The 23,200-nt window shown below is 42.0% G+C and overlaps 1 protein-coding gene across 1 annotated transcript in view; it reads left to right on the forward strand.

The window, feature by feature from the left end:
- LOC126354248 (metabotropic glutamate receptor 4-like) overlaps positions 1-23,200 on the forward strand; it is a 769,434-nt gene that overhangs the window by 563,957 nt on the left and 182,277 nt on the right. Inside the window, exon 5 of the mRNA XM_050003756.1 lies at positions 5,374-5,548. Coding sequence (XP_049859713.1) covers positions 5,374-5,548 — 175 coding nt within the window. The remainder of the gene's footprint in view (positions 1-5,373; positions 5,549-23,200) is intronic.

Consider the following 23,200-nt stretch of genomic DNA (forward strand, 5'->3'; position numbering starts at 1 on the left):
TAAACGTACGATTTAGCAGATGGCAATTCAGACACAGCAAGACAACTTCATGCTGAACTTTACCCTTGGTGGTAGTTTCCTTGCGCAAGAATGACTATACAACTCAACCAGCACTTACGAGAGATGGATCCATTCGAGAATGGAGTTCCAGATGGGATGAACAAACGCCTGAGCTCGAAGAACGGTTCTTCGAACTGTGAAATTCCGTCTACTTGTACAACGAGAACTGCGAGAATGGAAGTCGTTAATGACTTGACGATTTGGAACATCCTGCGTGAAAATCTTCTGTATCCGTGTCATCTGCAGTGGGTGCAAGGGTTAAATGAGGCAGACATTCAGCCAAGAACAATTTTCCGCCAACGCAGGTTAGGTGAGTGTGCTGTGTTTCTTATCGGGTAGCTTATTCACTGATGAGGATGACTTTTAACGTGATGGGCCCTTCAATTATCATAAGAATCACATGTGGGAGTATGAAAACCCTCGTGAAGTGCGACGGACAGACATTAACGGAATTCAGCCTCGACGTCTGGCGATGACTTACTCATGACCATCTCTATGGCCCCTACCTGTTTCCGCAACATCTTACCGGACAAAATTATCTGTACTTGCTCAGACACGTGCCACTTCATGTACATTTCCTCCTCCAACCTTTCCCACTCCTCCTTCCTACCTCCGTCTTTTCCCTGGAGCTGTTCCATTCCCTGCTCTCACCATGATGGCCGCTAACCTTTGGCTTTAACTCTTCATATTTTTTTTTACGTATCTCAAAGTACTACCTTATTGTTTGATTACATAGATACATCAAGTTGTTTTTTGCCTCTATTTGTCCTAACAATTAGTGCCGTTTGGTGCAGCGTAAGAGGCAGTTTAGCGTTTTAATTTCTGTCTTTACTTATGAAGTGTCATTGAAAATGGTTTATAGTCTTATATTTCCTTAAGTCTATTTCTGGTTAAGTACTTGACGAATGTGATATATCGTGAAAGGTGGTGATGATTTTTCAGTTTCTTTCCCGTTTGGTTTTTCCCAACACTATTTTATGGTTCATAGCGAACGATGTTACGTCTCGCTATAGCATATGACTTTTGTCTGTATACTTAGTATGTGGCGGTGCTACTGTCTACTGTTCGTTGGTATTAAATGTACTGCTGTTTTGGGAAAATTTTAAAGAGCCCAAGTGTGGAGATTGACTTGTACTTTTATTGTGTTAATTGTTTTGCCCTCGATTATTGGAATTCTAATAAAGACATTATCTACATCCTCATTTGGCACCCCCTATCTGAGGTATACTCGTGGCCAGAGGAAGTAGGCTATCAGTTATGAATTTGTTCTGTCATTGTTCATCATTAAATTTGACTTCGTTATACCTATCTGTAAAATCTTAACACCGTTTATACGCTATTTCGGAAAACACTGTTCTGTGTGTCTGGAACGTATACCCTGATACGATACGTTCTGTATCTTGTTATACACTCAGATGACAAACTTAAAAAAAAAAGGTTTAAAATGGCTCTGAGCACTATGGGAGTTAACTTCTGAGGTCATCAGTCCCCTAGAACTTAGAACTACTTAAACCTAACTAACCTAAGGACGTCACACACATCCATGCCCGAGGCAGGATTCGAACCTGCGATCGTAGCGGTCACTCGGTTCCAGACTATAGCGCCTAGAACAGCTCGGCCACCTCGGCCGGCTGACAAATTTCATTGCATAGCGATATGCACATGTACAGATGGCGATAGTATTGTGTATACAAGTTATAAAAGGGCAGTGTATTGGCAGAGCTGTCGTTTGCACTCAGGTGATTCATGTGGAATAGTTTTCGAGGTGATGAAGGCCACACGACGGGATTTGACAGATTCTGAGCGCGGAATGGTAGCTGGAGCTAGATGCCTGGGGCATTCCATTTCGGAAATCGTTAGAGAACCAATACTCCGAGATACATCGGACAATGCAGCGGCTGACAGCCTTCACATAACGATCGAGAGCAGAGGCTTTTGTATAGAGTTGTTAGTGCTAACAGACAAGCAACAAAGCGTGAGATAGCAGAAACAAATATCGGACGGACGACGAACGCATCCGTTAGGACAATAAGGCGAAACTTTGCGTAAATGGGCTATGGCAGCACACATTTGGCGCGATTGCCTTTGCTAGCAGCACGTTAACTGCTGCACCTCTCGTGGGCTCGTTGCCATATCGGTTCGATCTGAGACGTGGCCTGGTCAGATGTCCCGATTTCACTAGGCAAGAGCTGTTGGTAGGGGTCGAGTGAGGCGCAGGCAGTACGAAACCATGGATCCAAGTTGTCAACAAGGCACTGTGCAAGCTGCTGGTTGCTCCATAATGGTGTGGGCTGTGTTAACACGGAATGTACTGGGTCCTCTGGTCCAGCTGAACCGATCATTGACTGGAAATGGTTATGTTCGGCTACTTCGAAACCATTTGCAGCCCTTTACGGACATAACGTTCCCAAACAACTATCGAATTTTTCTGGATGATAATGTACCATATCACCGCGTCACGATTCTGGTTTGAAGAACATTTTGGACAATTCGAGCGAATGGTTTGGCCATCCAGAATGTCTGACATGAATTCCACTGAACGTTTATGGGACATAATCGAGGCGTCAGTTCTTGCACAAAATCCTGAATCGGCAACACTTTTTCACTATTATGGACGGTTCAATATTTCTGCAGGGGATTAGAGCACTAAATAATTTTTGTAACAGTTTATTGGATATAGTGTAATTCTAACTTTGTCTCGCAAGGTGATTTGAAGACTGGTTCACGTAACCAGAAAACTAGGCAAATCAATTCAATAAAAAGGGAATCTTGCAACTTCGGCTGTATCTAAATCGAGCTGGTTAGCACAAGTTGCCGTCCTGCAAATAATGTAGGATGCTGTAAATCCATAGTGCATTTCCGGCATTAGATACACAAAACAAAATAAATGCTATGACCAACTGTAAACAAGAAAATGAGTAAGAACGCACATTTCACGTAAATTGCGCTATGAACAGTCACAACAGGATATTCCATTCATACCTCCCTAACGAATGATTTTCGAACCACGTTCATTAGAACATTTTGTAATGTGTGTGTGTGAAATCGTATGGGACTTAACTGCTAAGGTCATCAGTCCCTAAATTACACACTGCTTAACCTAAATTATCCTAAGGACAAACACACACACACACACCGATGCCCGAGGGAGGACTGGAACCTCTGTCAGGATCAGACGCACAGTCCATGGCTACAGCGCCTTAGGCCGCTCGACTATTTTGTAATGTTTCGATGTCCAAAATAAATTGCTCGAGTTTCACACACATATATTTATATATATTCTCACAGCTTCAGTTCTGCCAATACCTCTGTGTCCTGAAGCACACGTGGATAGAGCAGTCAGTAAGAGTCTTACCGCAAAAGTCAAACACTTTTTTTAATTACTAGGTGTCAAAACAGTGGAAACTTTGCATCAGTGAGAAAGATTCACTTTGAGAAAGTTGGTTTCTATTTTATTTTTGTTCCGAGAGCATTCCTCTGAAAGGAAACACAATATCAGTATTTTGAATGCGTTCGAAAGTTATATTGAGGTGGAAGAGTTAAATAAGTCACCCTGCAAGCCAGAACTAACATTGGACATGTTGTTATCGTTTTCAGTCCAGAGACTGGTTTGATGGACCTGTCCATGCTATTCTATCCTGTGGAAACCTTTTCATCTCCGAGTAACTACTGCTACTTACTTCCTTCTGAATCTGCTTAGCGTATACACCACTTGCGCCCCCCCCCCCCCTCCCACTACGATTTTTACCCTCCACGCTTCCCTCCAACACTACATTAGTGATACTTTGATGCGTCAGAACGTGTCCTACCAACCGATTCCTTCTTCTAGTCAAGTTGGGCCACAAATTTCTCTTCTCCCAATTCTATTCAGTATCACCTCATTAGTTACGTGGCTTACCCATCTAATCGTCAGCATTCTTCTGTAGTACCATATATTGAAAGCTTCTATTCTCTTCTTGTCTAAGCTATTTATCATCCATACAAATACTTCCAGAAAAGGCTTCCTGACACTTAAATCTGTACTCGATGTTAACAAATCTCTCTTCTGCAGAAGCGCTTTCCTTGCCATAGCCAGTCTACGTTTCATATCCTCTCCACTTCGATCATCATCGGTCATTTTGCTTCCCAGATAGAAAAACTCATCTACTACTTTAAGTGTCTCATTTCCTAATCTAATTCCCTCAGCATCGCCTGATTTAATTCGACTAAATTCTATTCCAGTGGACATAGCGGTGATAAAAGATATACGACTTTATGCGAGATAGCACGTTAATGGGATGTTGAGCCGCACCCCAGCAAGTGCAGACTAGGCGGCAATACCTCGCCCTCCCATATTCTGAATTATCCGCTCTAAAGCGGCACAACGCATTCTGTCCCACGCTGCACTACGATAATCTGCTCCTGCGGCAGGACGCAAACGGCCTCCGTCTTTCAGGAATGGTTCGCAGCAGGCCCGCCCGGTTTATGGAAACTAATACCCGTTCTTCAAGATAACACCAACCCTCTGTAGTCGGCACGGTATTATTGCGGTTTAATGACCCTGCATGTATCGCTATCGCCCAAACTTGATGTAAGCGCTTTATCCGGGGCCCGGCAGCACGTAAACATTGGCAGAAGAGATAACGATCCATTTTCCGCCGCCATATTCCTGGACTGCGGGCCGTGTTTCAGTGGACCAGTGGCTTACGGGGACGTGCAGCATAGCGTCGTTACGAGCCAATTACTATTCGCGAGCTCTCGGTCTTGTGCTTGCTTTCCTTCTGCCATCCACTGTCAGCCATTCCACGCCCAAGCATGCCGTGGGTATTTATGTTAGCACTAGCAGTCCTGATTACATTGCCTGTCATATCTCTGTTGTTAATCGCAGCTGCTATAAAAAAGCAGTCTTTAAAAGATGGAGAACAGCCTAAACGAGTAGCATTGCGTGCGCCGCCGTCTCTTGTGTTTCAGTGCCCCACCGAATGACAAACACTCTCATTAAGACAACGTCTCGCCGCCTACTCTTTCCTTTGTTATTTTAAAGCCGCCCAACTCTTTTCAACTTTCTCGCCCTCTGTACTTCCAACACAGAAGTGAAATCTTTTCTCCTTTTATTAGCTTTCGCTTTGTAGACGTTCCTTCTTTTTATTTCCACCATTAATTTCTTTTCGTGCTACTCCGACATCGTTATCGCCTCGCACTCCCAGAAGGCTTTGCACCACCAACACGACCCTCTTCGACCCCTTCCGGCACCTCCTTCCCTCTGTCCGGTACCGCGCACAGGGCTTCCGAATAACTGGCGAATAGTGACGCCGCTTCTTGTGCCCATTGCAGAGTTCTGGGAGGACCACTTCCACTGCAAGTACCCCAACAGCTCGCTGACGCCGTACAACTCCAAGTACACGACGCCGTGCACCACCAAGGAGGTGCTGACTCGCAACAACACCGCCTTCGAGGATCAGCTTCAGTTCGTCAGCGACGCCGTTATGGCCTTCGGGTACGCCTTCCGGTAAGTACTGCGAGCGCTCAACAATTCATTACACAAAGACCTATATTTAATCAATATATATTTAATCAATTGTATGTTATGTCATCTTTTCTCCAAAATATCGGGTGGTTGTAACTAAAGTGTAGATACTCCTAGAGGTCCAGTGTGGGCAGCGAAACTTAGTACTATTCGTTAACGCAAAACCGATTTAAGCTGGAAAAAATTTCCAATTTTAACCGTCAGGTGCAAATCTGTCACTTTGAATGTAAGGAAGACCTGTATACACTACTGGCCATTAAAATTACTACACAAAGAAGAAATGCAGATGATAAATGGGTATTCATTGGACAAATATATTATACTAGCAATGGCATGTGATTACATTTTCACGCAGTTTGGGTGCATAGATCCTGAGAAATCAGTCCCCAGAATAAACACCTCTGCCCGTAATATGGCACTTGATACTCCTGGGCATTGAGTCAGACAGAGCTTGGATGGCGTGTGCAGGTACAGCTGCCCATGCAACTTTAACAAGAGTTCATCAAGAGTAGTGACTGGAAAATTGCGACGAGCCAGTTGCTAGGCCACCATTATCGAGACGTTTTCAATTGGTGAGATATCTGGAGAATGTGCTGGCCAGGACAGCAGTCGAACAATTTCTGTATCCAGAAAGGTTCTTACAGCACCTGAAACATGCGGTCGTACATTATCCTGCTGAAATGTAGGGTTTCGCAGGGATCGAATGAAGGGTGGAGCCACGGGTCGTAACACGTCTGAAATGTAACGTCCATTGTTCAAAGTGCCGTCAATGCGAACAAGAGGTGACCGAGACGTGTAACCAATGGCAGCTGATACCATCACGTCGGGTGATAGACCAGTAAGGCGATGACGAATACACGCTTCCAATGTGCGTTCACCGCCATGTCGCCAAATACGGAAGCGACCATCTTGATGCTGTAAACAGAACCTAGATTCATCCAAAAAAATGACGTTTTGCCATTCGTGCAGCCAGGTTCGTCGTTGAGTACACCATCGCAGGCGCTGCTGTCTCTGATGCAGCGTCACGGGTAACCGCAGCCATGGTCTCCGAGCTGATAGTCCATGCTGCTGCAAACGTCGTCGAACTGTTCGTGCAGATGGTTGTGGTCTTGCAAACGTCCCCATTTGTTGACTCAGGGATCGAGACGTGGCTGCACGATCCGTTACAGCCATGCGGATAACATGCCTGTCATCTCGACTGCTAGTGATACGAGGCCGTTGGGATCCAGCGCGGCATTCCGTGTTACCCTCCTAAACTCACCGATTCTATATTCTGCTAACAGTCATTAGATCTCGACCAATGCGAACAGCAATGTCGCGATACGATAAACCGCAATCGCGATAGCTTACAATCCGACCTTTATCAAAGTCCGAAACGTGTTTTTACGCATTTCTCCTCCTTATACGAGGCATCACAACAACGTTGGTCAACTGCTGTTTGTGTATGAGAAGTCGGTGGAAAAGCTAATCATTTGCATATCACAGCATCTTCTTCCTGTCGGTTAAATTTCGCGTCTGTAGCACGTCATCTTCGTGGTGTAGCAGTTTTAATGGCAAGTAGTGTAAATGTTTCTATGTATAATGGATTGTAACAGAACTTGTACACAAAGGTCAAATGGGAAATGTAGAACCCTTATTTTGTTATTAATCGATTCTTCCGCAACTTGTTCAATATGAGCACCGGAGATGTAGACGAGATAGATGCTGTTGAAGGCTAGATCTGTACCTGGTGGCCAAAATTGGAATTGATTTTTGTCCATCGTAAATCGGATCGACATTAGTATACGGAATATACCAAGTTTCGCAGCCATACGATAATTACACAGTGGACCTCTTTGAGTAGCTGCACCTTAATTACAACCACTGTGTAAATGAAGAAGTTCTATGAAATGTTCTTGGTGCGCAAGATATTCGTTACGGTCTGCGAGTATGACAACCACATCGTTCAGAAACACTTACTGTGCAGACGTGGAGAAGCAGGCTTCATCAGTGGATTTCTCATAGCGACAGACTTGCTGTGGAAATAATGCAAAACTTCGACGATACCAGCCGATGCAGTGCCAGACAGCGCCAGCAACATTAGCTACGTTTAGGAAGCTCAAACAGCAGAAATAAAGAGGTTGCTGAAAATACAAGTAGATGAAAATGTAAATCATATTTCTTCAGCTTCTAACATCGCCAAATAACCTGGTTTTTTACGGAACCTCTAGTCACTATTATGACTGTGTGGTTCTGTTGTAAGATGCTGTCATAAGGAGGTGTAAAGTTTGTAGACCTATCAGTATAATGTGCCAGTCTCATGTTCAATTGACTCCACAGTACTTTTTGAATCTGTAGTATATGGTGTGTATCATTCAGTCAACTGGTTACAAATAGATTTTCCTATACCCTGCTTTCGACATCATGGTTGGCTTCATCAGAAATGCCGAACAGTTACCTAAAGAGATTACAAAATCATTAACGTGAAGAAAAACCAAGACTAGATGGTTATTATACTGAACATATTTATGAGGAGACTGTACTCACATATAATAACAGTTGAACAGAATTAAGAGTAAAATGCTCTCGCCATATGGAATACATCATAAGAAGTGACAATCGTCTACTGCCCATGACGATGCAGTGGACGACAACTGAAAATGTATATGGCACATGAATGGGCGAGATTAATATTTTTTCTACATTGCTGAGGCGCCGGCAAGGGTACGAGAGGGATGCCGATTTGTAACCAACGTTACCCTTGTACCTAACGGCGGTAGCAACCTTGCCGTTATAAAGCGAGTACATGGACGGTGGAAAAGCAGAAGAAGATAGACGTTGAGTCCCGGTCTTGTGAAAATTCACTTTAGAACTATACTGAGGTCAGAAAGACTGCAGGGATCGACGGGCCACAAAAAAACAAACAGCAGCCAGTGCGCATTAACATCAAAACACCTCGATGAAACCCCGGCTTGGCTGAGGTACAATTTGACAACAAATTACGTACAGAAAACGCACTGTCGCCAGCAGACTGCGATATTATATTGAACTACAGAGTTGAAGGAAACTCATTCAATGCTGAACTACACATCCTAATCATCGAATATGAACTTCAAAGCAACTAGTAATCAATAATTTCCTATATCCTGCCCAGAAAACAGATAAGATTTAAGTCTGAAGAAAGGAAGATGCTTGGCAGAACAGAAGATGAAGAGCCCCAAGACTGATGTTGAAGAGAGAAGATGGGTGAAAATATTTCAATATATACCTTTCCAATTACCCATCCTATTGTACACTGGTTGTCTGCAAAGTGCTATAAAAATATAAATACCTTCAGCAATGTCTTGAGAAGAAAAAATACACGTTTTTAAAACCAATACTCCACGAGATTCCACACTAAAAGGTCCACATTATTATGAAGGCCACACAAAACTACAGCAACCTCCGGTTGCAAAATTCGATGAAGAATGACGGTGCTCACCCAAAGGTTAGGCGGCGGACATCTCGTACATGTCCTTCACCTTTGTAAAAAGACATTCTTCATCAAACTCATGCAAGAACATTCGTAGACATTGTGTGAAAGTAGAGGTCGAAATGTGTAAAGATCAGTGTCAGACAATGAACATAGGGCTTAGAAGTATTAATATCGATTCATCTCTCTATACAACATGTGTAAGTGTCTGAAAAAGAACTGAATAACAATCTTTGCATAATCTTCGTCTCACGAGTAATGCAAGAGTACTTTTTTGGAAAGAAATGTTTTATATAATTACAATATTAATTAGAATAATATGTTAAAAATAAAACCAGTTCTTATATATTGTGTCTTAAAAGTAACATTTTTAAAGTTGATTTACTGTCTATGAGTCTAATATTTTAAAATTTTATTCACACATTATTATAAAAGGACCATCTCTTAAAAAGCACATTGTCTGTTTGGAACAATATTTTTTTTAATAATATGTGTTTATGAACATCGTTTTCGACTATAACACTTTTTGAATTTTTCATAAATCAAAATTTTGACATGAGTATGATTTGCTAAAGAATAATTTTGATACTTATTTAGTGTTGGTTATATTTGTATTAGTCATAATTTTTGTGAAACAAACAGCAGAATGTAAACACTGAATTTCTGAATTAAGTCTAAAATTATTCAAATTTTTGAGTTGATTTAAATTGTAAGTTGTTTAGAAAACAGAATTAAAAGATCTATGTGAGAGGCTCCTCATCTTCGGTGTAAAACCAAAAAGGCGCACAACACATTTAAATATATAAGAAAAAGAAATTGATATCAGTTTAAAGATTTGTAGTTCTCACTAGAGGGAGACAATTAAATCATTAAGAATGTTAAGCATGTTAAAAACTAAAGTATGCAAACCAATAGAGTTAAATAGAATAAAGACTAGACTAAATGGCTAACCAATAACCAATACTTGAGAAAAAGTATAACTTTTGACTGACTTAGACAATGCCTTAACCATTGTCTAACTTCATTGCAAAAATTATCGTGGATTGGTGGTGATATGTAAGGTGTCAAACAACTAACACACATTACACTGAATTTCTGAAACAGTTGTGGTTAACGCGATATGTCACATGACATAGTTACGTGAAAATGTACGAATTTCATTGATAGACAAAGCGAACAAACAAACCAACATCTCGTGAATATAAACCACTAACATTCACACTAGTAATTTCCCAGACCTGAGCTATGAGACACATTTCTGAGGGAGGAGAATATTTACGACGGCAACGCCCGGCCCCTGTAGGCCAAAAACTTCACAGTGGGACATACAGCGGACACAATGAGACGCCGGAGCCACTTCACAGGCCTCCAGAAAAACCAGCCCTTTTCCCTGCTTTTAACAACGCCACTTTGGAAAGCCTCTCTACAGGAACGCCGTCAGAGATCGCAGATAAACTTCCGGAGAAACACAACTCAAAACCCTGGTGACTTAGTGTAACTCCCTGTGTTAAAACTCGCAAATGAATGAAAAAGCTGTTTATCTCAGTACTACATAGCAGAAGATGAACTCTGCCATACGAGAGAAACGACGGCCGTGATATGCTACAAAACCTGTAGTGGGTGGAGTTATAACAAATGCTGCGATTGCCGGCCGGTGTGGCCGTGCGGTTCTAGGCGCTTCAGTCTGGAACCGCGTGACCGCCACGGTCGCAGATTTAAATCCTGCCTCGGGCATGGATGCGTGTGATGTCCCTAGGTTAGTTAGGTCTAAGTAGTTCTAAGTTCTAGGGGACTGATGACCACAGATGTTAAATCCCATAGTGCTCAGAGCCATTTGAACCATTTGTCTGCTGTGATTGATCAGAAAGAAACACGCATGGCCATCAGCTTTGATATAGGCAAATTGCAGACAGAGTAATTCGCTTCTTCTCTTGCAGAAAATCGTCGAGTGTCTGAGCAAGGCGGCTCCCGCCGCGATGAGACGTTTTTTAAAACCAATACTCTCTTAGTGTGGTGAATCGTTTACTGTAAACGTCCTACAACGTTGCCACTGGTTCTACATGGCATATAGTCTTGATGTTCTTTGTCACTACCAATATGTTGTACTGTGAAAGTGATACTATAAATACATTGTATTCAGAAACACCAGTGAAGCAGACTGCATGGCGCTGTCTTCGAATTCGAAGAGTTCGTTTATACTTGGAGCACCCTGTTCTTCAGTATGACAATGTCAAACCGCACACGAGCGCTACGACATCTGCCACAATCCGACGCCTTGGGTCCACTATCTTCGACCATCCCCCTTACAGATCGAACTTTGCCCCATGCGATTGTCATCCGTTTCCAAAACTTAAAGAATGCCTTCGATGACTTCCATTTGACAGTGATGAAGAGCCACAAGCCCAGTGACGGTATCAGAAAACTGGTCTCTCGTTGGGAGAAATGTGTTCGTCACCAGGGTGACGACGTTGAGAAATAAATATGCAGACATGAAGAATAAAGACGCTGAATGTTAATAACTTTTATTTAGAACACTTTAGGAGTTTTCACATAAATAATTCAGGGCATAGTGTTTTTAATAACCTCTCGTAAAAATTCCTGGGTATAATAATTTCCAGGGATACGACATGAAACGATCACATAGGCTCAATTGTGGTAAGGCAGATAACAATCTTCGGTTTATTGGTAGGATGCTGGGGTAACACAATCACTCTACAAAGCAGATTATTTACAAATCACTTGTGCGACCTATTCTTGAATACTGCTCAAGTGTGTAGTATCCATATCAAACAGGGCTAACAGAGGAAACTGAGCGTGCATAGATAACCGCAACACGAATGATCACAGGTTTGTTTGAACGGCGGGAGAGTGTCACAGAGATGCTGAAGGAATTAAACTAGCACACCCTTGAAAATCGACATAAACTTTCCCGAGAAAGTCCACTAACAAATAATCAAAAACTGTCTCCAAATGATGACTCTCGGAATATATCGCTTCCGTAGGGAGGACAATATTAGATTAATTACAGCACACACAAAGGCAACTAAACAGTCATTCTTCCCTCGATCTATACGTGAACGAAACGGGACAAAAATCCTTGTAACTGGTACAATGGGACCCACTGCTATGCACCTTACAGTGGCAGCCGCCGAGCCGAGAGGACGCGCAGCAGAGCAGCAACAGCACTTGTCTGATAAACAGTGAATTAATTTAGTCTTTGTTTTTTGTTCACTTGCTTCTGCAAAGAATTGAACTGTACGTGTGTATTTTGCTGTGTAGACTAGTGGTTAGAAAATTAATCGCAGTTTTTGTTGTTGCGTAAGTATCGTGAATAATTTTGTGTAGGGCAGCTTCTAGAGTAAATATTACTAGTGTGAAACTCCGTCACGCCACTAAGTTTTATTTTTGTGTTAGTAGACAGCACACAGTTTAGATCAGTGCATTCTAGTCTGAATATATGTCTCGTGCAGTAAGTTTCCGGCAAACAGGATTTCTAATAACAGGTATCTGTAAATGTTCAAATGTGTTTGAAATCTTATGGAACTTAACTGCTAAGGGAATCAGTCCCTAAGCTTACACACTACTTAACCTAAATTATCCTAATGACAAACATACGCACCCATGCCCGAGGGAGGACTCGAACCTTCGCCGGGACCAGCCGCACAGTCCATGACTGCAGCGCCTTATCCCGCTCGGCTAATCCCGCGCGGCATCTGTAAATACATCAACTTCAGTAGAGAAATTTATTACGTATCTGTAAATACATCAACATCGATAGAGAAATTTATTCCCGTTTAATAGCTTGCGGTCTCGGAGAACAGTGAGAAATCTGCACAGCAACTTTTAGTGTTACTTAATTCTCCTTTGGTATATTTTCAAACTCAGTAGTGCCATCTGAGATATTATATCTGTTTTATACACAGTACGATATGGCTAGAGACTGTGCTTGTTGTGAGCGCATACAAGGGAAGTTGGCTGCTGTCCGTAAACAGTTGGAAGCTGCGTTGGCCACTGTCGACAAGCGTCTAGCTAATGCTCAAAGTTGCAGTGACATCGGGCCGCCAGTGAGGAGACCTGCGGCCTTTGGTGCCACTCGAATACCCTGGTGACCCGGACGTCACTACGGTTTCTGATAAGCAACATCTGAGTGGACCATCCTCACTCCAGAGTGGGTTGCAGACAGTGGTGGGTTCGCGTGTCACTGGGCGGAAGAGGGAGCAGCCCATGCGGCTGGCTCCGTATGTCTTAGTAACAAGCGTTGATAACTCTGAGTCAGCACGGTATGCCTGCCCTCTTGGATCTGTGGTCGATTTTCCTGCCCAGTCCGGACAAGTGCAGAGGGTGGGTATGCTAGTCATTCGGAGCTCCAATATTAGGCGGGTGATGTGCCCCTCAGGGAGATTAGTAGGCAAGGCGGGAAAGAATTCCGGTGTTCACTGGGTATGTTCGGCGGGAGGTCTAATCCGTGATATGGAGGAGGCCCTGCCGGCGGCTATCGAGCGCACTGGATCCAACCGGATGTATGTAGTAGCACATGTCGGCGCGAATGACGCCTGCCGCTTGGGTTCTGAGGCCATTCTCCTTTCGGCGACTGGCTGGTTTGGTGAAAGCAGCTAGCTACGTACGCGGGGTGCAGGCTAAGCTATTTGTAACATCGTACCCAGGGTTGAGCGCGGTCCTCTGGTTTGGAGCAGAGTGGAAGGTCTAAAACAGAGGCTCAGATGACTCTGCGACTGTATCGGATGCGAATTTCTCGGCCTCCCCTATCGGGTGCAGAATTGTAGGGTTCTCCTTAATAGGTCACGCGTGCACTACACGCAGGAAGCGGTTACCAGAGTAACGCAGTAATGTGGCGTGCACATGGGGATTTTTTTAGGTTGGAGAACTCCTCCCTTGGGAGCAAAGACGATTTACCTGTTAAATCAGCGACAGCGACCTCAGAGAATCTTGGTCCTCGCAGATCAGAGATAGAAAAGATTAATATGATTTTAGTAAACTGTAGGAGAATCCAAGGAAAGGTCCCAGAATTAGTGTCGCTTACTGAAGGATATAATGCACAGGTAGTATTGGAAACAGAAAGTTGCTTGAACCAGACGTCAATCACAACGAAATGCTAAGTTCAGATTGGAATGTTTACCGTAAGGATAGGTTAGTCGCCAATGGTGGCGGCGTGTTATTGCAACAAAAAAATTCAATAAAATCTAGCGAGGTTATCAATGTTTCCGAATGTAAATTAATCTAGGTGAAATTGAGTATCAAAGAACGGTCAAAAATGGATGCTTTTATAGGCCACCTGGGTCAGGATCTGTAGTTGTAGATAGCTTCAGACATAACTTGCAGAATACCATTAATAATTATCCTGATCATGCAGTAATAGGGGCTGACTTCAACTTGCCAGGTATAGATTGGGACTGTTATACCATTAAAACTGGTGCCAGAGACAAAGAATCGTGTGGCATTGTTCTGGATGTCTTGTCGGAAATTTACCTTGAGCAGTTAGAAAACCAACTTGAGAGGGTAACGTCTTAGACCTCTTGGCAAGAAACAGATCTGAACTTTTCGAATCAGTTAATATAGAGGAAGGTATCAATGATCATATGGCTGTGACAGCATCTATGACGACGGGTCCTACAAGGAATGTTAAGCAAGGTAGGAAGATATATTTGCTCTGAAAGGGTGACAGGATACAAATTTCGCAATATCTCAGCTGTCAGCATCAAATATTCGGTGATGAGTACGAAGATGTGGAGTACAAATGGAAAAAATTCAACGACGTCGTTCAATATGCCCTATACAAGTATGTTCCGAGTAAGGTTTAAAGAGATGGGAAAGATTCACCATGGTTTATTAGCCGTGTTAGAATAGCGCTACGTAAACAAAGAGCACTTCATCTCAGATTCAAGAGAAGTAGAAACCTAGCTGACAAACAAAAGCTGAACGAAGCGAAAATGAGCGTAAGGAGAGCAATGAGAAGAGCGTTCAATGATTTTGAAAGTAAGACGTTGTCAACCGACCTGAGTAAAAACCCTAAGAGGTTTTCGTCGTATGTAAAATCAGTAAGTGATTCAAAATCATATATTCATTCTCTCAGCGACCACACCAGCACCGAAACGGAAGATAATAACAGAGATACGGCCGAAATACTCAATTCGGTCTTCCGAAGTTGTTTCAACGCTGAAGATCGTAACAATGTCCCTCCTATCAATCGTCGTACGAACATTAAAATAGCAGATAATGAGATAACCGATGGAGGAATTGAAAAGCGCCTACAGTCGCTCAGTAGTGGAAAGGCTTCAGGAGCAGATGAGGTACGTATAAGATTCTATAAAGATTATGCGAAAGAACTTGCTCCCCTTCTGGCAGTAATTTATCGTAGAACGCTTGACCAACGAAAGGTACCTAACGACTAAAAAAAGCGCAGGTCAAAAAAATGGGTAAAATGGCTCTGAACACTCTGGGACTTAACTTCTGAGGTCATCAGTCCCCTAGAACTTAGAACTACTTAAACCTAACTAACCTACGGACATCAAACACATCCATGCCCGAGGCAGGATTCGAACCTGCGGCCGTAGCGGTTGCGCGGTTCCAGACTGAAGCGCCTAGAACCACTCGGCCACTTCGGCCGGCTAAAGCGCAGGTTATTACCGTTTTTAAGAAAGGCCGTAAGTCAGATTCACATAATTATAGACCTATATCGTTGATCTGTTGTAGAACAATGGAACATGCTTTACGCTCAAGAATTAAGGAAACTAAAGCGACAGATGTAAAGTTAACATCCGGAATACCACAGGGAAGTGTGATAGGACCGTTGCTGTTTGCAGTATATATAAATGATCTAGTAGAAAGCGTCGGATGCTCTTTAAGGCTATTCGCAGATAATACAGTCGTCTGTATCAAAGTAACAACGCCAGAAGACAGTAAGAATTTGCAGAACGACCTGCAGAGAACTGATGAATGGTGCCGACTCTGGCGGTTGACCCTGAACGTAAATAAATGTAACATATTGCGCATACATAGGAAAAAACTCCACTACTGTACAGCAATTCTATTGATGACAAACGCAGGCTTATCGACCATCATTCTTCCCACCCACTACTCGAGAGTGGAACAGGGTTGGAGGGATCAGATAGTGGTACCGTAAGTACCCTCCGCCACACATCATTAGGTGGCTTGCAGAGTATGATGTAGATGTTTGCTGCACATACATACGGAGAGAACAGAAACCCTTAATGCCAGTCACATGAACAGATAACTTACAACTGGCAGCGAGGTAAACTTTTAGTTTCCATGCGTAAGTTAAAAATTCACTCCAAGTTACTGTTGCTATTCATGCATTCTTTTGAAACTGGATAAATTATTTTGCAACATTTTGTATTTGTCACATTCATATGTACTTCGCTTCTTAGTTTCAGGTCGATGGACACTTGCACGAAAATTAGTAGGATGTAACAATTGCAGCGTCCTAGGAAAGCGATGTAGCTTAAGTACGAACCTGATTATATCACGTAACCTTCTAAGGCGTCAGGGGTTGACTTCTTCAGTTGTTACTTGCTGTATAATTCTTCACTGCTGACGTCTTTACTTCTGGGAACTTCAAAGCAGCTTATCTTTAGGGTCTAGTCATTAATATCGATGCTGGTACTCGAACGTATGATTTTATGACAGTATGTTGCGAAGTAATGTGGGTATTCTTGACTTACAAAAAATATAGATCATACAGTGGCCTCTGCGCATCTCTTTCCGCGTAGCAGTTGGCGAAGTATAGAACTGACAGTGATGGGATGCACACTGAGTTCCAGCCTTCGAAAATCCGTGTAGGTCCTTCCAAACCAGGCTGCGAATCGCCGAATTGTCACACAACCGTCTGCTGCCTTTCGGCTGTAATCAACGATAATCCGTGTTGCTCTGTCCTTCGTTTAAATTCGGCTTTTTGTTTTAGCTGATCAAGCAGTGTTATCACCTACACTTTTAATATAACTTTTGGTTGTAAACTACAAGTAGTACTTACATTTTTGTATGCGTACAGCAAAATGGATTTGTGTAGTATACTTGGTTACAGGTGTGAACAGATTAACAAATTGTTACGTTTCACTTTGAACCCTGTAGTCTGTTCGGACCATACTATTAGGCGTGTTACGGCATTTTCCTTTTTGTTTGTGACTGCATGTACGTTCTACTGCTAGAATATACATGATGATTCACGAAGATATGCAATTACTTTAATATGGTTTTCTACAAGTAAAACTAAAGAAAAAAGTTAATATAAACATAGGTCCGCATTTGTTTAGTTACTGCATATCCAGAGAAGCAAAGAAGTAATTTCGTGAAATTTTTGGTTTATTAAGTACTTTGGCCAATTTGTTTTTTAAATTCCAGACAATTGCACAAAGTTTTCAGCAGAAGGTTTAGAGAATTTAATTTTGGAAAAATGGTGGTAATAGCGATAGCTGAAACTGTATGAATGTGTCAGATAATCTGCTTTTATTAATACCATAGCACACGTGAATTCACATTAAACCGGAAAAAGCACAATGTTAAGGAAGTTGTACAGTGTACATACAATTTCACAATACATTCACAATAAGTTTCCTTTAATTTACGTCTATGGTCACAAACTTTTGGTTAACAGATTACTGACAACATGACTCGTGCATCTGATGTTATTTATATGTATCTGACGGTGCTGGTACTGATTACCGCATTGAACATTTGACGATGCCACTATGGCTGCAGTACTTTAGGACTTTGTTTTTATGAAACAGAGCTTATGGTGGTTATTAAAGACTGAAACCGGTAATCTGTTAACAAAACGTTTGTGACCATGGACGTAAATTAAAGGAAACTTATTAACATATACGGGTCACTGTTTTTTCGCGACAATGTCGCAGCTTGTGATACATTCACAGTAAATGTTCAAAAATGTCTACACCGAGTCCATGTCATGCATTTAGCTGCCCATGTATGAACAGATTTTGTTGTTTGTTTCAGTTTCATGGGGTTATTCTTGATTTCGTCTGTTGCATTCATAATGGGAGCAAGCAATGTCTCACGTGCATTGACTTTCTCCGCATAAAATATGTATTTCATCCATCCCGATACGCAAAAATCCATCGGTGTTAAATCGGGCGATCTGGGTGGTCACAGACGTGTAGCACCACGACCAATTCATTTCTGGGGAAAATATTCATTTAAATGTGTAGTAACGGCATTGGTGAAATGTGGAGGCGCGCCGTCATGTTGAAAACACGTTTGCAATCGCGTAGTAAGTGGAACATCTTCGAGCAAGCGGGACATTTCTTCTTGAAGGAACTGTAAGTACGTCTCGCCAGTTAGACGTTCTGGGAAAATGAATATCCAGTAAAGTGTGTGTTGATTATACTACACCACACATTTATGCTAAATCTCTGCTGGAAATTGCACTGCACAGTTGCATGAGAGTTTGTTTCAGTCATACGTGCTCGTTATGTAAATTGTTTATACCATTCCGAGTAAACTGTGCCTCATCAGTAAATAAAATATATTTGTGTAACCGCCGATTTATATTATACCAGCTGCACAACTCCAAGCGAAGGGCAGGATCTCCCGGATGTAAATGACGCAATTTTTGTTTATCGTAAGGATACAGATTATTGTACTTAAGTGTACGCCATACCTTAGATTGTGAAATGCCTAATCTATCAAAGATATATCATGTCCTAGTACCCGGGCTACGTTGAACAGCATCCATAGTATCCTCATCATCGTCTTCACGTAGGGAGCTCCCGTAGTGATTATGAACACTAGGCAGAGAACCTGACTCCGTAACATTCAAAATACGCCGCTAATGGTCCGTGCATTCGGAATGCTCTGAGTTGGATAACATACACGATAACTGTTAACTACAACCGTAGCATTACCATCACATTTGACATAAATAAGCACCATATCGGCGTATTACTTTGTAGTAAATTTGAAATCCATCTCTATTTCATAAATAATCTACAAACTACAACAGTTACTATGTGGTTTCACTTAGATACACTGTTATTATGTTCTTTCACTGAACAATACAGAAAACTAACTCGTTTCAGCGTTAGAAAACGACCGGATCAACTCAGTAATGGTTGCCAACAATGACAATGACGCTTCTATACTGTTAACGGAAAGTAAACAAATTTACTTTTATAATAATCTTTGCTTCTCTGGATGTTCTGGAAAACTACTGCACATACAAGTCTGGGACATGTTTTATTAGATTCACCAGATCAATAATAACCAAATAAATGGAAACTGTGCTTTACTTTAACCTCGTACAGTTTTGCTGTGTCTTCATATTAGCGAAGTTGCTAAGTTTCAGGCAAAACCTTTTACTAGCCGCAACTCCGTAATTAAACATTTGCGGACCTAAGCTTATACGAAGTTTTTTCTTTAGTTTTACTTCTAGAGTAACATATTAAAATATGTGCATATCTTCGTGAATCACCCTGTATATTACCATATATACAAGACATTTGATAATGAACAAGCACTCAAAACTGGCAATAGTGACGAACAACAATTTTGTTTAAATAACACAGTCAGCGGGACTCTGACACGTTTTAAACAATTTTTTACGGCTGTTGACCCAATTATGAGGGAAACAATTGATGCCAGGTCTAATTAGAAAAGTTGTTGCATTCTTAATGCCAACAAACAAAAGGCGTTAAACTAGCAAACTGTACCTCAAGGCAACTATTAGTGCTTATTTTTATACAACCGAGTATTTCATTTCCAGTACACAATTGCTTTCTTCGCAGGTTTTCTTAAAACGGCGAAACTGAATACAGTTGACAGCGAACAAAGACGTAGTCAAATTTATTACGCTTGAACCGCTAACGGCTAAACTCTGACAACAGCTTACAACAGCTGCAGCAGACGTATTGTGCTTCGCCGCGACTCTAAAGCTATTTACGTCGTTGAATGGCGCTATTCACACTTTTGTTCCACTGTTTCCAGCTGCCAAATACAATTTAATAGCAGCCACTTTTTATTCGTATTCACTTTTTTCGTTCCCTCGTTTTTTCCTCTGACAAGTAACCTCGCGCGATTTTTCGCAGTATTTTTACTGTGGTCATGGAAAAGCTTCTATGCAAGTCGTTAAGGATTGCTGTTAGTGGAACTACTGACATTTCAATGAGTCCCATGCTCTTGACAGCCTTTGTCTATCATCTGAATTGTGCTTGGTTTTATCCCAGGTCGAAACGTAACGTTGTACTTTATATGGACTTCTTTTTATTTCATAAGTTCCATCCGCGTGCATTCATTCATCAACGTATTACACGTCAACTTATTTATGCTTTAGTTCAAATCTTACACATAGTCCAATTATGATTGTATATTTCCCGGATAAGATGACGGAATGTTTGCAGTACAAAATTGTAAGACATTTATCACACAACAGTGTCCAGGATGACGAACATATGCAGTTGAGAAAAATATAAGCGGATAACCACTTCCTCAGCTACTAGTAAGTGTATAAAGATAATAACAAATGACTCTACATTAGAGCCAATTAAGAGTATTTAGGGTATAATGTGTGATCTATATACGTAACAGATAGGAAACTTGGCAACAGTACACATACCTTAATCAGGCGTAGTTGTTTTGTGCACACTAACATGCACTTATCTAAATATTTACTTTTACGTACTAAAGACTGTGCATTGGCAAAAAATTATCCAGCACATTGTTGCAGTATCCCACCACCCAACACCCTCACCTCCCCCTCCCCCTCCCCCCCCCCCCCCCCCCCCAATCGCCCACCTCTCCACTGACTTGTATTGTCTTGAAACACCATTTATGAACATTACATATTCATGTTCATAACGTGTAGCTTGGTTCGATATTTTAAAAATCTGTGTTATATGCAGCTTGTAATAAAGTAGCTGTGTCTTTATTTCCCACTACAATCAGTCTGCTTCTCTAATCCATCCGTCTTCCACTCCCCCATCCCCTCCCCAACCCTCTCCTTTCCTGCCTTATTAGACTGAAGTAGGTCATCGATGTTGTTATGATAATACAAGCTTTGCGTTGTATCTCTGTTATTGGGAAATTACTATTTACGCTGGATTTGGGGGTTAAGTGGGGCTCACGCAATTGTGTAGTCCGGTAACAGTTATAGGTTATAACTCACTGTAAATACGCTAACGTCTTTTTAAGTGTAATGGTCGTTGAAAGAACAGCTGTACTCCTGGGTCGCTGTAGTTGGCCCGCTGTATATCTACCAGTACTGCCATTTACGTTTCTCAGTAATCATCAGGAACCTTCACGATGTTTGGAAGTGGTTGATTACGACTAATAGATGCTGTTAGCATAGGCAATTCTTTCACTTGCTCGCCTCAGGTTCTTGGATAGAAAGTACGTTTCTCGTGCAGGTATGATGGAATTCGTTGATCGAAATCGTAAAATTGATTGTTTATTTGCGTATATAGCAGAGTGTTTCACAATCCATGATACACAATTCTAGAAGTTGTAGAGGGGGCTTAGTTCATCAAGTTTGACATAGAAACCCATGTCGGGAAACCATTGGTTCCAACGTTACAAAGAAAACAAGATGTAGATGTAGATGTTTCTTATGAAGTAGCCTGTTATGGTAGGCTACCCACATACATGATTGGTGTTATGACGCGATGTCACGTGATGTTCTCTGGTTCCTTCTGCCTTGTTGTTATGCTTCCGGATGGTGCGTCAGTTGGCATTACACTGATTGGTACTGCAGTAAAAGGGTGCCTGAGTACACGTTCACAGAGTACGCCCATATGTCGTTAATATAAGGTGAAGTCGGCATAATGGAAGAGGAGCTCAACGTCCTTTGCAGATTGCTTTTCAGATCGTGTGACTCCATCTCATCCAATGTTCGCCAGAGTAGAACAAGAGCTGCGGGAAAGTGGGAAATTCACAACCGATAGAGCTAACCGTGGTGTTCCAAGAAGGCGTCGCACTTAGTACTGGAAGAGGAAGTGCTTCATCAAGTTGAAGCGAACATATCGTAGAGTACTCGAGCCATTGCACATGACTTGCACGTGTCTCATTCGTCTGTCTGGCGTGTTCCGGATGAAGAGAAACCCCCACCCATACCACCCTCATAAGGAAAGCGCCGTGCTCTCGGCGGGTTTTGTGCCATGAATCAATTTCTGTACGTAGTTTTTACATCGTTGTGTGGATTTTCTTCAGTTTCCAAGGTGGATTTTGTTTACCGATTGAAGTGCATTTCAACAGTAAAGGCGTTTAAAACGCTCTAAGTAGCCGCATTGGGGATGAAGGAAACCCCAAAGCCACGTGCACACGAAGATTTCAGCACAATTTCTGCTTCAAAGTCTGGACAGGTATCTGCGATGATCGTGTGACTGGACCGTGTGAGATAACGGGAGAAAAGTCTCGCCCTGAAAATATTCTAAGTTCTGAGGAAGCGGTGGCCGCAAGGGCTGCTCGGCCAGCCGGGGCCGGGCAGCAAACATGCGGTGCCGAAAGTTAGCCGGACGAGAGGGCTAGCCGCCGGGCGTGGTCCATCGAGTACATGGGAGGGAATTCCTTGGTGACGCTGTGTGCCGGGAGGGCCAAAGATGGTGGACTTTGTGACACCTTAATGGCAGACACTTCACAGTTCGTATAGAAATTAATAGTATCCCGATGAATCATGATACCTCAAAAAGAAAAATGCACATTACTATTATTTGCACGGCGATTCTGATGGTGTAGTCAGATTTTCAATATCTTTATTGGATCAAAGTTTAGTATCTGATGGTAACTATACAAGTAACACCCAGCAACGAATTTCCAAAATATAAACGCTTCATCCGATTTGTCTATCGTCGTGTCTTTAGAAAGCTATTAGTGTAAACCTAAATTGGTACCAATTACAGGCATGTAACTTAAATAGTACATGAGTTATTGGAAGTCAGAGTGACCGATTACCATCGATCGTGTCAGGCCATAAGTACTCCACAGTTACACAAAAAACCGGTAGCAGCATGCTTAAATATATTTATTCATCTACGTCTTTGTTTATATCCGATATAAACTATTCATGAAGAAATTGGTTAAATACTTACTGTGTTTTAGAAAGCACAGAGAAATTAGGCTCCTGGCCTACTTTTTGCTTCTTTTCTGTTGATATATGTTTATTTAATTGTTTTGCGTTCAGTAATGCGTATTAGAGCGTGTTT

The sequence above is a fragment of the Schistocerca gregaria genome, chromosome 3 (genome assembly GCF_023897955.1).
Source record: "Schistocerca gregaria isolate iqSchGreg1 chromosome 3, iqSchGreg1.2, whole genome shotgun sequence".
Lineage (NCBI taxonomy): Eukaryota > Metazoa > Arthropoda > Insecta > Orthoptera > Acrididae > Schistocerca > Schistocerca gregaria.